The 14,120-nt window shown below is 39.1% G+C and overlaps 2 protein-coding genes across 2 annotated transcripts in view; both read left to right on the top strand.

The window, feature by feature from the left end:
- Window positions 1-12,293, top strand: part of LOC131017211 (uncharacterized) — a 47,248-nt gene extending 34,955 nt beyond the window's left edge. Inside the window, exon 6 of the mRNA XM_057945948.1 lies at window positions 11,716-12,293. Coding sequence (XP_057801931.1) covers window positions 11,716-11,810 — 95 coding nt within the window. The 3' untranslated portion in view covers window positions 11,811-12,293. The remainder of the gene's footprint in view (window positions 1-11,715) is intronic.
- On the top strand, window positions 3,714-11,827 carry LOC131017213 (uncharacterized). The gene is made up of 4 exons (XM_057945951.1): window positions 3,714-4,004; window positions 4,097-4,171; window positions 10,814-10,893; window positions 11,691-11,827. Exons 1-4 carry the CDS (start codon window positions 3,834-3,836, stop codon window positions 11,713-11,715), a joined length of 351 nt encoding a protein of 116 aa, XP_057801934.1. The 5' UTR covers window positions 3,714-3,833; the 3' UTR covers window positions 11,716-11,827.
- Window positions 12,294-14,120: the final 1,827 nt, after the last annotated feature.

The raw sequence follows: 14,120 nt of genomic DNA on the forward strand, positions 1-14,120 counted from the left end.
CGCAAGGACACAAATCTTTTCAGATTAGGAGTAACGAAGCTCAAAGCCTGAGCCCAGATTCAAATTTTGTCTCACAATGGCAAATTTCTGAAGATCAATCTCCTCCAACGGATCTATTCAAGACGCTATCTATAAAGGGCAAAGGTGCAGATTGCCCCCTGAACTACACCCCCTAGAGCTTTTAGCCCCCCATTCTCGGTCAATGCGCGTTGACCTCCCCAAAGTCTCGGAAGAAGGGTGCAGATTTCCCCCTGCGTTGAACGACTGTTACACGCCGTTAACTTAATTTTTTTTTTAATTTTCTAGTGGGCTCCATCCCCAACCAGCAGCAGAACTACCAATACGACGCCGAGTCCGTCCGCCGCGCCACCTGCCTCCGCCGCATCTTCGCTTTCGTGATCGGCCTCATCGTCATCTTCGGCACAGTCACCTTCATCGTCTGGCTCATCCTCCGTCCCCAGCTCCCCGAGTTTCGAGTCGACTCCTTGTCTATCTCCAATTTCACGCTCGGCAACGACTTGCTCATCTCCTTCACCTCCGAGATCAAGCTGACCACCAAAAACCCTAACAAGAAGATGAATCTCGGCTACGATCACATTGAGACCGCGATTTACTACCAATCGTATTCCCTCTCCGAGACCACCGTCGCGCCCTTCTATCAAGGCACGAAGAACGAGACCTCTCTGACGGCGAGATTCGCTGCGGCGGGGAGTTTTCTGGAGAAGGTGGCGGTGGACGAGATTACTGGCGAGAGGGGGAAAAATGATAATGTGAATTTCAATTAGAGGATGCTTTCTAGGGTTAGGTTTGAGGCCAAGGTGTGGAGGACTCGAAGGAGGTTTCTGAAGGTGTTCTGTGGGGATCTAGTTCTTGGACTGCCGACTAGTGGGAGATATGGGGTGTTAACCGGCGGACCGAGGCAGTGCCGCGTCGAGGCCTTCCCTCTCTCACTCAATCATCAAAATCGATTCCCCTCCCCATTCTCTCCACTCTCATCGCTCATCTCTCTCTGTTTCTCACCTCTCTCTCTCTCTCTCTCCGCCATTGCTCACTTCTCCGGCGAGAATTGCCAGCCGTCGTACCCCTCACATCCCTCCGCTCTCGCCACCGCCTCCCATCTGTCCTCCCTCTCTCTCTCGCATCTCCGATAGCAGACGGCCAAGGATGGAACGCCTCCCCCGCTACTAGCCTCCCCCTCATCCCTCTTTTGCGTTTCCGGCAGCGGACGGCCAAGAAGGAGCCGCCGCTGCAGATCTGCTCCGGTCCGTTCTGTTGCTGGTTGGGGGTGGAGCCCACTAGAAATTTTTAAAAAATATTAAGTGAACGGCGTTAAAACGCCTGTTTCACCCTAGGACCTAATTGCACCCTTCTTCCGAGACTTTGGGGAGGTCAACGCGCCTTGACCGAGAATGGGGGGCTAAAAGCTCTAGGGGGGTGTAGTTCAAGGGGGAATCTGCACCTTCTCCCATCTATAAATAGAGCTCAAGGATCAACTTCAATCTTCACCAATTCAAACGCATAAGCTGAACCTCTGCCAAAATCGCAACTCAGCAAACTCATTGCATTCCAAAGTTTGAATCGAAGAAGAGAATACCCAAAGCTCAACAATTAGTTCACTTATTACTTACATTCTCTTATTTCCTTAGGCAAATTTCTTGTAAACCCTAAGCCTAAGATCTGATTACTGAGAGTCTATTCTCAGTAATCTAGTTGGTAATTCGAACCCTCTTTCAAAAGAGCAAAAAGAGAGCTTGAGAGTGAGTTCGAGACAGTTGTCTGAACTCTAGGTTGTTTAGTACTCGTAAACTAGACAGTCGGTTTCTTAGCACCTGCAAGCTAAGAAGGTGAAATCCAACTCAGTGTGTTGGTATTGAAAAGAGTTCTTTTCAGTTCACGGTTTGTTGTGCACCCGCAAGCACAAGCTAGGTTTGCTGTGCACCCGTAAGCACAAGCGGAGAGATTGTCAGTTTGATCAACTAACTGTGGATTTGTTTTCCGAACCACGTAAAAGTTCCTTGTGTTTTTTTTATTGCTTTTAGTTTTACTATTTCGTATTCGTGCACTAACCTTACTGAAAATAAAAAGTGATAACTTAAATGATAGACCATTAAAATTGATAATCCGATTCACTTAAGGTTTTTACATTAAATCGCTTCAGCGCAAGTGTAATAGTCTAACTGATAAATCTTCGGATAGTCAGTAAGATTACTTACACTTCTCTAATTTCGAAAACTGATAAGACTGAAACCCTATCTGAACTTTAGTATATTGACCAGTCTCAAATACTGAAGTTACCTTTACTAACTCATTATCAGTATCAGTCTTTACCCACTCTTTAACTGATCTTATTCTTTCACTACACTTCAGTTTCAATTAGAAACTGATTCCATATTTCAAAAGTAAAAATAGCTTAATGGTGTATTTCCCCTCCCCATACACCAGTTCAGTAGCACCCTGAGACCCAACAAGTGAAAATAAGGAACGTGAGAAAATATTATACCGTATTCAGAGAAAAATTTTATATCATAGTTAACATGTGAAAAATGATGAAAAAAATAGTGAAAATATATACTCCATTTTCTCTCATTTTCCATCAGGGTGCATTTAGTTTGATGGAAAATGAGAGAAAAAGAATGTTCTCACTATTTTTTCATTATTTTCACATGTTTATTATGATGGAAAATTTTCTTCGGACTGGATGAAATATTTTCTCGGGCAGCTTCTTTTCACTCATTTTCTCTCAAACGTTGGACAATATTATCATAGGGAAAGAGCGAGAAAATATATTCCAATATTTTCTCATCTTTTCATATCTAGTAAATATGTGACAAAAAAAGAAGAAAATAATACTCCCTCCGTCCGCGATATCGTTTCCACTTCCATTTATAGAAGTAGGGTCCACAAACTTCCACTCACAATAATAGTGGGATCCAAACTCCACACACTACATATCCACTACTATCCACCACTTTTCTTAAAACACGCGCCATCCACAATGTGGAAATGATATCGCGGACGGAGAGAGTAATATTTTCTCACTTTTTTTATCCATTATTGTCCAATGAAAATTTTACACACCCTAAAAAGTCGAAGTCTAGGTGTCGTTTCTGTCAAATCCAAGGATATATTAAATCTCACTGCTCAAAGTGGAAAAAAGCTAATGAAATGTCAACCATCCAGAAGCAACATACTCCATTCATCCCCCAAATAATTTTCTAGTAGAGAATGGTATAGGTTTTAAAGAAAAGTTGTTAAATGAAAGTGGTGAAAATGTATTGTAATTAGTATTGAGAATGGTGAAAGGTTGCAAAATATAAAATATAGTGTGTTTGCTTTTTATCCCTCTAAATGGAGGGATACCAAAAATTTATGCCTTTAAAGGTTTGCTTTTTTATCCCATATTTTATACAAATACTATTTTTTCTTTCTTATTTTCATTTCAAGGACCATTTTTGATGTGATAATATTATCCCTCCTTGAAGTGAAAATAAAGAAAAAAAATAATTTTATGTAAAATATAAAATAAAAAAACAAACATTTAAAGATATAAATTTTTATTATCCCTCCATTTAAAGGGATAAAAAGCAAACACGCCACATTTATAATCACTCGAAAAAAATATATCTATGAGGGCCACCTTAACAAAATCTGGCCCAAATTCCTCTTAAAGAAATTTCTAACAAACCCTTAAAGAAAAGCCCAAACAAAACAAACGAATACAGAAAGCAAAGAGCGGCAAATCTGCTGCTTCTCTGAGATCTTCTCCGTTTGCGCCACCGCCACCTGCAAAGAGGAATTCCGTCTCTCTCTCTCTCTCTAAGGAAAAGAATACAATGAAGGAGAGAGAAGAAGAGAATTTCGTGACGCCGGGTGATATGCTGGGGAAAGCTCTAGAGTTGAAACCTGGCTACGGCGCTTACTTCTCGTCCCACGATAAAGCCATATACGCCTCTCTCACTGGATTCCGCTCTCTCACTCCTGCCCCTCCCGACTCCGACGACCCGGTAATCAAATGCCATAATTTTTTCTTGGATTGAATATTCAATTTTTTTTATTTTTTTGGGGGGTAATTTATTTGTGGATTGTTGTTTGTTAGAGGGCGACGGTGGAGGTGAAGGTTCACAAGGCACACGGTCCGGTGCTGGAGCCCGGAGTTGTCGTTACTGCAAGAGTAAGATTTTTCAATCTGCTGATTTTTTAATTTGCTTTAGTTGTGGAAGTTTAGTGGAATATTAGAAAGACTGATTTTGGTTTGTTTATGAGCTGACTTAGAGCTTAATTTAGCTTACATTTTGAAGTCTTAGGGGTGTTTGGTTAAGCTTATTTAGAGAGCTTATAATATGTTTCAAGGGCTCATAAGAAGTAATGTGTAATATCTGAAGAGCTTATAAGTTGTCAAAGTGTTTAAATAATTGATCTCTAGAAATAGAATCTAGAAATAGAATGGGGTTAGAGAGATGAAATTGAAAGGGTATATGCTGGAAAAAAAAAATCATTGTAGGATTATTTTGTAAAATGGTTGTTGCTTATAAGGATATATAAAATAATTTGGGGTTGATGAACTTAATTTTTGAGAGCTTATATACGTTGTTGGAGCTTATTTTTATAATATATAAGCGGTTTGTAAGAGCTTATTTTGCCCAACACTTCTCAAAAGCTTATAAGTTGTTTTAAAGAGCTTATAAGCTCAGACAAACACCCCCTTAGTAGCCTCTTCAAATAGAATCAACTTTGTATTCCTTCAAAATTGAATTATTTCTCCTAAAAATGTAATATGCATACTATTATCTAGTTGATAGTCTTATATTTTACAAGCTAACAAGCCAAATATTGTGAAGCTTACTTTCGAGTTGCGTATTTTAGCTCGGCTCATTTGTTGATCTATCAGTTGAATTTGAGTTTATTTGTTTTTGCTTATGACTTAAGACAATACTGCTGAAATGATTAGGATGCCTAGTGCACAATAACTTGTTTTTCGGAATTTGAGTTTTTGAGGGGAATCTGGTGGAGATTTAGATGGCAATTTTGTGAGATATGGTAGGGAAGTTGGATTTTGCATGGTTCTATTCTATATGCATTCCTCGAGTTTATGGGCTGTGAAAGTGTTGCTCCGCAAGAAATCAAAAGAAACGCACTGTGTTGAGGCAACACGGTGCACAGAGACAGAGTAGAAAATGCAACGAAAATAAGATGAACACAAGAATTGGAAAATTTTCTTCAAGTTATAAAATAACATGAAGAAGCCTTATGATAAAATGACTAAAATGAGAATGAACGCAAACTGGATTCAAGAGCTATACTCCGAAATCCGACAAAACAAATGAATGCTATAACAAATGTTATCCTAACACAAGAAACAACACTCGTACACAATCACTTTCTAAGCTCAATATCTTCTCTCCAAGTTCGTAATCTGATCTGAGACTTCTCCTTGGTATTTATAAGCTTCTCAATCTTGCTCTCCAAGGGTAAAGTCGTGGGTTAGGTAGTGGATAAGTGGCCGTTGGATAGTTTGTTGCACACACTCCACTTGTCCACTTCTTCCCTTGAATGTAGGAGCTACTAACCATCTCCTATTTTCTCTCCACTCTTCCCTTCCTTGTAGCAACAGTCGAGTCTCCCTCTCTACTCTTTGACTTGGTCAAAATCCTGCAAAACAACTTAAGTGGAGAAAAGCAAAACAATGTTAACAAGAAGAGAGATATTTATAGAGTTAGAAAATCAACTCCAACAAACTCCCCCTTTTTGCCTTTCTTCACAAAACCAACAAAAAACAACAAGTATACTCCCCTTTGTTGTGATCTCCCCCTGCATGAAAACCAAATACCACAACAACCAATACAACAAGTAATATCACTCGACAAGTATCACAACCTGCAAGGATCACACCAACACAAACACCACACAAAGAACTAAGGTCAATACAGAAAACCAACGCACATCAATTCAGCAACACAAGTTTAACAACCAAAGAACTATAGAATCATTGTTTAAGAAACATGCCTCATCCACAAAAACTAATTCAAACAAAACTGTTGGGTCCCGGAGAGTTTACTGAACAGGTGTATGGGGGGGGGGAGATACACCTGTAGGCTATTTTTCGTGAAACACATGAACACCTCTGATAGAAACTAAAACACAGTTTGACTGATGGATGACGCACGCTTCAATTGACAAAGGGGTAGCGACTGATACTGATAAATGATTCAGTATATGACTTTAGTTGATTGAACTCGTCAATGAACAATCTAGATATGGTTTCAGTCGATTTGTAAAATAGAGTAGAGCTATGGATCTTACTGACTATCACTTGATTGGTCATTGGTCAGTTAGACAAATAATTCTAGCAGCGGAAATTTAAACTTAGTTCGCAATAGCCTTATAAAAGATTTTGACACGAAGAAAATTCCTTAGTTACGCTTTTCTGATTAACCGTTTAGTTAAAACAGAGATATGCACAGATACTGAAAATGTAAAGCAAGTAAAGAACACAAGGGAATTTTACGTGGTTCGAAAAAATAAGTTCCTACGTCCATGGTCAGATGATCAATCTGACAATCACTCTGGGCTTATGCTTATGGGTGCACAGCAAACCGAACACCTGAAATAAACCATTTCAAACCATTTCAGTACCAACACATGGGTTGGATTTCTCGCTCTTCCCTTAGCACGCTAAGACACCAACTGTGCCCGTACAGCGCTTGGCTAAGATCTCTGAGTCAGCAGAGACAGTAGCATTCATATTTATCCAAGGAAGGTCGACGGTCTTCCCCTCACTGAATAACATGTTATTGATAACATATTCCTGTATAGACTCCATCTTATCCTCCGATCCTCCGTATTTGAGACTTTGGTATTTGAGTACCCTGTAGACAAGAGAGGAAAACAGCAAGGCAAATAGTTGCGATTTAGCAGCAATTTGGTCAAAAATGACCTAACCCAAATTGAATGGCAATCCCTCACCAATACAATAGAGCAATATGGCGTGCTGCAGTGTGATGACCGTAGAATTGGATGACACCACCCAATTGAACGTCATTATCTTGAATAACGCCGAGTGCAGATAGGACAGGTTCGAAGATTTAATCGACTGCATCCAGTTCTTCAACTTGCCTCCTGTGATCACCTCTGCAACTTTGTTCATGTCCTTCACCACTATGCCCTTCACATTGGGCGTCTTAAGCATTTTATTGATGATGGCAGGGGTAAGGTTATAAACCTTGTTCTTGTAAAACAATTTCCCATACTTTCGATTCCTTGGATCCCCAAACTCCGTTGACAAATTAGAATAAACCAACTGAACCACCCTTTTGTTATATAGCATACCTCTTGACACAAACTTTAACAATCTACGAGATTTAAGAAAATCCAGCAAGTTGTAGTCTTTAAAAGATACGTGATCAATGTTTCACTCGCTGTACAAGAGAGAATTTTTTAGATCCTTCCAGAGTTTGGCAGCCTCTGCTGTGTGAATGTAGGAGTGAGAGCTTTGCTAACTTCCATGTCTGATCCTTCAGGTTCGAGCTCAGCAACTTCCTCATTCTCTGACTCACTGTCAGAGTGTTGTGTGGGGGTAACCCAAAGCTCCACGCCGATCAAATCGGAACCACATGAGGAAGCTGAAACCAGATTCTACTGTTTATGTCATTGAGGATTCCGTCTCAGCAGAGTCGCCACCAGCCAAGCATGCCCGAAAAAGAACTCTTAAACAGTGTCGTTTGGTGGACTCCACCACAGCGGACGAAGAGTCCTCATCTCCCACTCCCGAAGAAAAGGAAGATCCTATTTCGGACGAAAAGGTTGAGTCCTTTCTTACTCAATCCCTGGACGACATCATTGAAGAGACCGAGGCTGAGGTGGCTGCCGAGAAGTATCCTGAAAAGACTGTTTTCGACGAAGATTTACCCGTAACTGACGTAGTAACAAAGATCAAGCAAAAGACGATTTGTGACGGAAAGAAAGTTGCTACAACAAAGGCTGTTGCTCCTGTTGTTACCCCCACACAGCACTCTGACATTGAGTCAGAGAATGAGGAAGTTGCTGAGCTCGAACCCAAAGGGTCAGACATGGAGACTAGCAAAGCTCTCACTCCTACATTCTACACAGCAGAGGCTGCCAAACTCTGGAAGGATCTCAAAAGTTCTCTCGTGTACAGCGAGTGAAACATTGATGAGGTATCTTTTAAAGACTACAACTTGCTGGATTTTCTTAAATCTCGTAGATTGTTAAAGTCTGTGTCATAATTTATGCCATATAACAAAAGGGTGGTTCAATTGGTTTATTCTAATCTGTCAACGGAGTTCGGGGATAAAAGGAATCGAAAGTATGGAAATTGTTTTACAAGAATAAGGTTTATAACCTTTACTCCTGCCATCATCAATGAAATGCTTGAGACGCCCAATGTGAAGGGCACAGTGGTAAAGGACATGGACAAAGTTGCAGAGATGATCACACGAGGCAAGTGGATGAAGCCGGTGGAATCTTCGAACTTGTCCTATCTGTACTCGGCGTTATTCAAGATAATGACGTTCAATTGGGTGGTGTCATCCAATTTTACGGTCATCACACTGCCGCGCGGCATATTGCTCTACTGTATTGGCGAGGGATTGCCATTCAATTTGAGCCCGGTCATTTTTGACCAAATTGTTGCTAAATCGCAACTATCTGCCTTACTTTTTCACTTTCTTATCTACAAGGTACTCAAACACCAAGGTCTCAAGGACGGAGGATAAGATGGAGTCTATAAAGGAATATGTTATTAATAGCATGTTATTCAGTAAGGGGAAAATTGTCGACCTTCCTTGGATAAATCCGAATGCTACTGTCTCGGCTGCCACCACAGATGCCACGATCACAGTCCCAATGACTCTAATTGATTCTTGTCCGAAACGACTGGAGAGTGTGGAGCTTAATTGCAGGCAGTATTATACTGACACGTCCACATCAATTGCTGCACTAAGGCAGGATTTTCGTGCTCTCCTTTCTTCCTAAAAAGGGGGAGATGATGTTGAGGGCAATGCGGAAGGAGCTGGGGACGAAGCAGGAGACCAAGTCCAGGAATGAAGGCGGGGGGAGCATGTGGCTATGATTGCTTGATAGAGTTTGTTTAGATTTCGTTTTGAGCTCACAAAACTCTTAGTTTATTTCTATTTTGTTTGAATTAGTTTTTGTGGATGGGGCATGCTGCTAAAATAATGGTTCTATAGTTCTTTGGTAGTTAAACTTGTGTTGTTGAATTGATGTGCGTTGGTTTTTTGTATTGACCTTAGTTCTTTGTGTGGTGCTTGTGTTGGTGTGATCCTTGCACGTTGTGATACTTGTCGAGTGATATTACTTGTTGTATTGGTTGTTGTGGTATTTGGTACTCATGCAGGGGGAGATCACAACAAGGGGGAGTATACTTGTTGTTTTTTGTTGGTTTTGTGAAGAAAGACAAAAAGGGGGAGTTTGTTGGAGTTGATTTTCTAACTCCATAAATATATCTCTTCTTGTTATCATTGTTTTGTCTTTCTCCACTTAAGTTGTTTTGCAGGGTTCGACCAAGTCAAAGAGTAGAGAGGGAGACTCGGCTGTTGCTACAAAGAAGGGAAGAGTGGAGATAAAAGGAGAGAAAATAGGAGATAGTTAGTAGCTCCTACATTCAAGGGAAGAAGTGGACAAACTATCCAATGGCCACTTATCCACTACCTAACCCATTACTTCAGCCTTGGAGAGCAAGATTGGGAAGCTTATAAATACCAAGGAGAAGTCTCAGATCAGATTACGAACTTAGAGAGAAGATATTGAGCTTAGAAAGTGATCTGTGTACGAGTGTTGTTTCTTGTGTTAGGATAACATTTGTTATAGCATTCATTTGTTTTGTCGGATTTCGGAGTATAGCTCTTGAATTCAGTTTGCGTTTGTTTGTGAGAGTGCCTATTGTTCAAATATCTAGAGTCTTGTAAAGGTATTTGAACGTGAGTGTTCATTCTCATTTTAGTTATTTTGCCATAAGTCTTCTTCAAGTTATTTTATTAGGGGTGTAAACTAATCAAGCCGCTCGCGAACTATTCGGGTCGGCTCGAAAAAAGCTCATTCGAAATTCGTTCGTTTTCTAAATGAGCCGATTCTGAGCTCGATAAAATTATTGAGCCGAACTCGAGTCTGTGCATGTTCGGTTCGAACTTATTTGCGAATAGGCTCATGAATATGTTCATGAATAGGTTCATTAAATAATAATTTTATATATTTTATTTGTAAAATATTTTTTAAATAATAAAAATAATACTCATAATTAAAAAAAAATACTACAAACTTGATAAATTATCTATTTGTTAAAAAAAAAATTATGATTCATAAATAGTCTAGTAATATATGAACAAATATAATTTTTTTTATTTAAATTAAACCTTAATATATAAATAATTTGAATCGAGCTTGAATTTGAAATTCGAGCCGAGCTCGAGATAAACGAATATTTAACGAGCCGAATTCAAACCAAACTTGAGCTTGGTATTATATAAGCGAGCCGAGCTCGAGCTCATTTTTAGGCTCGAATTCGAGCTCGAGCCGAACCAAATCTTCACGAACCGAGCCTGAGCTTGGAGGTATTCGGCTCGACTCGGTTCATATACAGCCCTATATTTTATAAAAAAAAGAGAGATATTTATGGAGTTAGAAAATCAACTCCAACAGGCTGAATCCATTTGTTAAGCGCTTTGGTTTTAGAAAACGGTCATAGTTAAGAAGGGGTTTCCGGTTGCAAGTAGTGCAAACTTGAGACGGTTCTCATTATGCTTATGCTTATTCCTTGTCCTTTTGACATGTTATGAAGGTGATGGCTAAAATGGCTTCCGCAGATATAGTATGTATAGGGCCCAAGTCCGTACGAGAAAAATTCACGGGCATCATTAGGTATGTGAGATAACTTTTACTCTTTTAGGCATTTTTGGCTTTTCTCTCGACTAATTGTGATTGAGACCACAGTTAATGCATGATATCTTCAGTGTGATTTTTTACTTTCCAATTACTGGCATTGCTTTTATTTTGAGTGCTATGGATGATGAGTCCCTTATCTTGGAATCATTGAAAGAAGTCCGAGGGTGTTTGTCACTAATTTATTTTTCCATAAATGATGAAACTTTTATATGCATAACCTTTGTTAGATAAAGTCCACATGTGTTACTCTCAGTTTTTTTCGATCCCAATCTTTGAAATGGTTTAAAATTCAGTTTGCCAATTGAGTTGATACTCACGGATTTTATTATTCGGCATCATTGTTATGTTATCCCTAAGGGCTCGTTTGGTTTTCAGTAAAGGATTATGTAGGATAATTTGTAACCAGGATATTTAGCGTGGATAATAACAGATTATTAATACTGTGTTGGTGTTTGCTATCATGGCTAAATACAGAATATCCTGGCCGGTTTAAGTTAATCCTAGGGGGAGGTGGTATTATTAATCCTAAGAAATCTGAATTAATAATATTGGGTCGTGGAATTAAACTGGGTCATCCGCATTAGTACTAAATAATACCAAACACTAGATTGATCTGTACTAAATTAGCTAATACAGTGTATTAGCCAATATCAAACACGCTCTTAATGTTTCTCCCTTGGAAAGCTGTCCCTTGGTGATGCTCGAGCTTATTATTTTTCGACTGCAAAAAATGAACTCGGTGTTGTTTTAAGCATCTTTCTTTTTGGCCTTAGATCATGCATTTTAAACTTGGTGTAGGTGCAACAATGGTTCCTATAAGCTGGACAGAGATGCAGTGCCCTCTAACAGGTCAAACTGAGCATAGAAAAGTTGCGAAGATCGACGTCGTCTGAAAATAGGATCCCAAATTGGGAAATTGGTGGATGGGCTTTGGTGATAGCACCCCACCAAGCTATTCACCCATCTAACGGACCGGGCCACGATGGTCTAATGGGGCGGCGATGTCATGAATTCCCGGGCCAACGATCAACACGCGTCGACCCAAATGGGCTCGGGCCATTACACGGAAGTCGGGTTCCGAAAGCAAGCTATTTTCGTAACCTAGAGATCGTCGATTCCAACAACAGCCTAAGCTCGGCCCAAGATGTATCAACTTTGGCCGAGAGCACGAATTGTTACAAGGGAGTACTATTTAGTCTTTTCATTAGGGAGTGCTCTTAAAAGGTTAATTTTTGGTGGACCTCACACCATTTAACTGCCAAAAAGTGAATTTCTTAATCTCCGTGCCGAAAAGAAATGAGCCTATTGATCTGGGACGGAGGGGGTATAAGCATAAATCAGGTAAGGAAATAGCTATATTTTATTTGGAAAAAAAGGTACTATTAATCGTATGAAGTGTGGTTTTGTGTTTCTATACTTGGTGTGATCGGTTTCTACTTTCGGATAAGTTTATTTGGGCTTGTTCGGTTGGGCCCAATTTAATTTATTTTTTTAATGGAGAATCCCAAATTGATTATTAAGAAGAAAGGCGGCTGTGGAGTGTGAATATATAGCAACATATATATATTAACTAATAAAGGATTTTTTTATTTAAAAAAAAAAAAACTAGTTAAACTTACAATTTTTTATCGTTTTATTTTTCAAGTATTGATTTATCAATTTAATATATTCATCAAGGATATGAGAAGAGATTATGAATTTTAAAATTTGGATAATTTTAGTTCTCTTTCGATGATGTCCTCTGATGTTTTTGCTAATTAAGTTGGTGTTATTTTTCTGGTTACCACTACAAGTGTAGAGAGAGTATTTTTTTTAAATGACTTATGTCAAGAATAAGTTGCGCAATAGAAATGGAGGATCAAGTTTTAAACGATTGTTTTGTCACTGTTATTGAGAAAAATATGCTTCTGCAAGTTTTTGATGATGAGGTTGTCAAACGCTTTGAAGAAATGAAGACTTTTTCGTACCCCCAATTTAAAAATCTTGGATCTGCCACTGCATATTAAATCATGTGGCTAGCTAAATAACGTAGACATCCAGCTATATTGCTTAGTACATCAATCCTTTAAGCTATGTAAATATTTCATGCTTCTACCTCAATATTAATTTGGAGATAATTTATTGAAAATTAGAAATTATGTGAAAGATCAAAATAATTGGAAGTTTCCTTAAAATTGAAACTGAGTGTATTTGAAATTATAAATTTGAGTTCATAAATCAGAATTTGGTGCTTTGGTTGATCATGTTGGGAAGTTGCATCAATCTCATATTCTCTCTTCAACTTCTTTATATCCTTTGAAATTGTACCTATCCAATAATCAAGTATCTTGCACACACACAATGTTAGTACTCGTAGAGACACGCAATAAATGTGCTGAAAGTATATATAAAGAACAAGAACACCAAAATTGGTTACCAAGTTCAGTGATAAAACACCTACGTCTGGGGGGTCACGGCCGGGGTAAATTATCCACTAGTGATGATAAAATATACAAAGGAGTTACACGCGAAGACTTATTCTTCTTAGCCTCTATCTCTTCCAAAACCGCCACCGATGTGAATAACTGAGAGCAAGACAACGACTCACCCTCTAAGTGTGAATGCAACACATTCACCACCTAAACCCAACAATCAAACCTACTCCAACACGTTGGAGTAAAAGAAAGACAACTTCGCACGCTTACAAAAATATGAAATAAGCGACAAACTAGAACACACTCACACGTAATGTATGCTCTCTATAAACTGCACGAAAATACTCTCTAAATGATATAGAATAACAGTAAAAGTAGCAGCAAAAACGAGTCCTCTTCATCGCAAATATATAGCCAAACCCTAACAACTTCCAATCTCGATTAGGACTCCGAAGAATCACGAATGCTGGGCTGTTGGAGTCTATCCGAAAGATCTGAACGAATCTCACCAACACCAACTGAAGATTCGGTTACATATAGATCCATAAAAGCATATAAAGGATAACTCCAAGAATATCTCAAAACCCGCAAGTGTGTAGTTGCAGGGAGTCTTCAGCGTAACTTAGAACATAAGAAGCTACTTGTGGAACCACTGTTCTAATCAGCAAAGTAGAACATCCGAAGACACTTGTGTTGTCTACATAATAATTAACAACTAATAAAGAGCATAAATATACTCTAACATCCTTTATTGCAATTCATCCGAATTTCTCTCCAATCTTTAATAAG

The sequence above is a fragment of the Salvia miltiorrhiza genome, chromosome 3, assembly GCF_028751815.1.
Source record: "Salvia miltiorrhiza cultivar Shanhuang (shh) chromosome 3, IMPLAD_Smil_shh, whole genome shotgun sequence".
NCBI lineage: Eukaryota > Viridiplantae > Streptophyta > Magnoliopsida > Lamiales > Lamiaceae > Salvia > Salvia miltiorrhiza.